Source organism: Trachymyrmex septentrionalis, unplaced genomic scaffold, assembly GCF_001594115.1.
Source record: "Trachymyrmex septentrionalis isolate Tsep2-gDNA-1 unplaced genomic scaffold, Tsep1.0 scaffold40, whole genome shotgun sequence".
In the NCBI taxonomy this organism is placed as follows: domain Eukaryota; kingdom Metazoa; phylum Arthropoda; class Insecta; order Hymenoptera; family Formicidae; genus Trachymyrmex; species Trachymyrmex septentrionalis.
In genome coordinates, this window is record NW_017305569.1 from 410,064 (window position 1) to 412,942 (window position 2,879).

Genomic DNA, 2,879 nt, shown 5'->3' on the forward strand with positions numbered 1-2,879 from the left:
TTCACCCTCATTTCAATTTACTGAATTGTTAATTTTATATTAATATTTATTGTAAATTCTTACTTGTAATTTAGAGTAACGTTGTAATTCAAGGTAACATTGTCGTTGTCTACAGATCTACGTCGTCTGCTCCATCTAAGTCGAGGGTGCTGTCCAAGAATACACTTTGGCAATTCCCTAGGACTCCATGCACCGCCTATGCAAGTCGCGCCAGTTGGTCCGTCATCGAGAACGTAACCCTTATCACAATCGTACATGATCTGCTTGTTATTGACAATCTTCTTCACGTACGGTCTATAATCGTAAACTCCCATGTTGCCGACCAGAAAAACTTTGCCATGTTCGATGAGGCCGGGAAACGGGCAGAAAACCTGCTCGCAGTACGGTAGATCGCCGATCCAGTTACCATAGCGACATTCCACGGATGTGGAGAGATTCAAAGGACCACCGCCAACCAACTTGAAGCCGTCTTTGCACTTAAATATCGCCTTCATACCGTGATCTGTCTTCGGTGCTATTACCATCCCATTCTTCGGGCTCTTCGGCATATTCTTACATCGGGCTGGCGAACAACTTGGCACTATCGACCAAGTACCGTTATTGCACAGCACCGGAGTGCTGTTGGCGGCGAATTCGTAATTCTGAATGCACGTAACCCGAAGTCTCTCGCCGTGCTCCACCACCGTAACGTTGTTGATATGATCTCTCTCGTCGCTAGCTACGACAACGTAACCGTTTTCGATCTGTGGGACGACGCACGGTGCTAAACATTGCGGTAGAGGATAACGCCATTTGCCATCTTTCTGACAGACAGAGGAAGTATTACCCTCCAACTTCATGTGATCCTTACAGCGGAATATTATGCTGGCGCCCATACCTGTGCCTACGATTGCAACAATTCCAGAAAAAAAGAAAAAAAGAACGATTATAATATACATATTGATCATAAATGATGTTATTCGGACAATTCTAAATAACGCACCGGCTTCAATATTTTCAATCCAACCGTTATACAACACGCCAGGTAAACCGCAATTGATTTCCTGGCAAGTAGGCGTCTTTCCAGTCCACTTTCTGTCAGCACCGCAACGTCTAGTTCCTGCGCCTACTACAGTGAACCCGTACTTGCATTCATACGATACAATGGAATTATACGCGTAGGAGGTGTAGACAGCCTTGCCGTTGACTGGATTTTCTGGCTTCGGACATTGCACGGACGTGACCTGCACGAGATATCGAACACGTCTAGGTACGGTTTGTTTCCGAGGAACAATTTACAAGTTTATTCGTATTTTCTTACTTGAACGCATTGCGGTAACTCCTTCGGGGTCCAGGTGCCATCCGCCAGGCACAGTTTCTCCGTTTTACCGACTAATTCGTAACCCTCCATGCAATGATACGATACGCGACAATCATAAGTGTAACATTCCCCTTAAAAGTATAATTGATAATTAAAATCTCTCTCCCGTACCGAAAAATTAACGACACAAATCGATCATAATTACGTGAACTTACCAGAGTGCCATCCATTTGGAATGTCCGGGGGTAAATCGCAGCTTTGAGGCTTGCAAGTGATATCTGGCCCGTACCATCTAGCAGCTCCTTCCATCAGTAGACATTTCGCTTTTTTCGCTCCCGTTGCTACATATCCGTGAATACAGAAATACTGCACACCACTGTCGAGATCGAAGGTCGTTTGCTCTAACGGAGCGTTGTGGCGCGCGTTTTGTATCTTCGGCGGCTGAGAGCAGAAGGAATCTTTCTTGCAGGACGGATTAGACCCGGTCCAATGACCATCGGCGCGACATATTCTCTCGGACAGACCGATTATAAAGTAGTCGGTGTCGCAGGCGTAATGAGCTCTATCTCCAAACAATCTTCCGGTAACTGTCATCACACCGTGATCAATCTCGGTTAATATCGGACATTCACGTTCAGGCTTGATGCACGACATTCCGCAGGCTCCGTCGCATCTGCACTTCTTTTTCTTGCTCTTGCAGTCCTCATCGGTAGAGCACTTTCGCAAACACTTCTGGCCCATTAGCTCCGCCTGCTCTTCATCTCTCGGGCATGCAGCAGAGGGTGAGTTTCGTGGATTTTTATAGATTCGGCCATCGTCATCGACCTCGGGCTTCGTCTGATAGCTCGCGTCGTCATCGTCATCCTCATCGTCGTCATCCCATTCATCGTCATCATCGTCGTCGTCATCGACGGCTGCTTGTTGCCGAAGCTTCGATTCCGAAGTGAGAAACTGTGCGCACAGCAGAAGCAACAAAACGATCGCGCTTGGTCTCATTCTGGCCTGAAGAAGATTTCTAAATCCCGCAAAGATTCACTGGAAATGTATCAGCAATTGGATCATATGATGGGGTAGACCACCAGACGACGGCACCAGGACACGACGGGACGTTTACATGACCGCTTGACAGCTCGAACTAACCCTCTTACTCGACAAGACCTGCGGAGAGCCAATGCCGTGGATCTTCAGGTGCGCACGATCGTCCATCGAAGAGCACCGTTCCGGGAGTTCCGCTCAGAACACCGCGGAAGTCATCTCGAGCGACGACCGAGGACGACGTTGTTTCTCTCGCGAGCGCGACTATTAATCGAGTCCGCCTCTTCGGCGTCCGGGAGGATTAGGGACCCTCTCCGTCGGTCTCTCTCGCCGAAGTGCTCGTTCACTCCTACTGGCTCCACCTCGCTTCCTCTCGCTCTCTCCTGGATGCTTTTTTCTTTATTGTACGGACTGCGGTCCCCCGCTGACGGGAATTCGCGGATATTCGCGCATCTCGCCGTGCGCATCCAGCCTGTTCAATACATCTCCTGATTTCCCCAGCTTCCAGCAGATGGCGAGGAAACGTGCTGATAAAAGGGAGGCT

General features: G+C 48.7%; 1 protein-coding gene across 2 annotated transcripts in view; it reads right to left on the bottom strand.

Annotated features, from left to right (window-relative positions):
• Nucleotides 1-2,673, bottom strand: part of LOC108751146 (protein lev-9) — a 4,586-nt gene extending 1,913 nt beyond the window's left edge. For both annotated transcript variants that reach the window (XM_018491193.1, XM_018491194.1), the window contains exons 1-4: nt 1,516-2,673; nt 1,301-1,431; nt 983-1,223; nt 64-883 (exon numbers count right to left, since the gene is read on the bottom strand). In XM_018491193.1, coding sequence (XP_018346695.1) covers nt 64-883; nt 983-1,223; nt 1,301-1,431; nt 1,516-2,296 — 1,973 coding nt within the window. In that variant the 5' untranslated portion in view covers nt 2,297-2,673. The remainder of the gene's footprint in view (nt 1-63; nt 884-982; nt 1,224-1,300; nt 1,432-1,515) is intronic.
• Nucleotides 2,674-2,879: the final 206 nt, after the last annotated feature.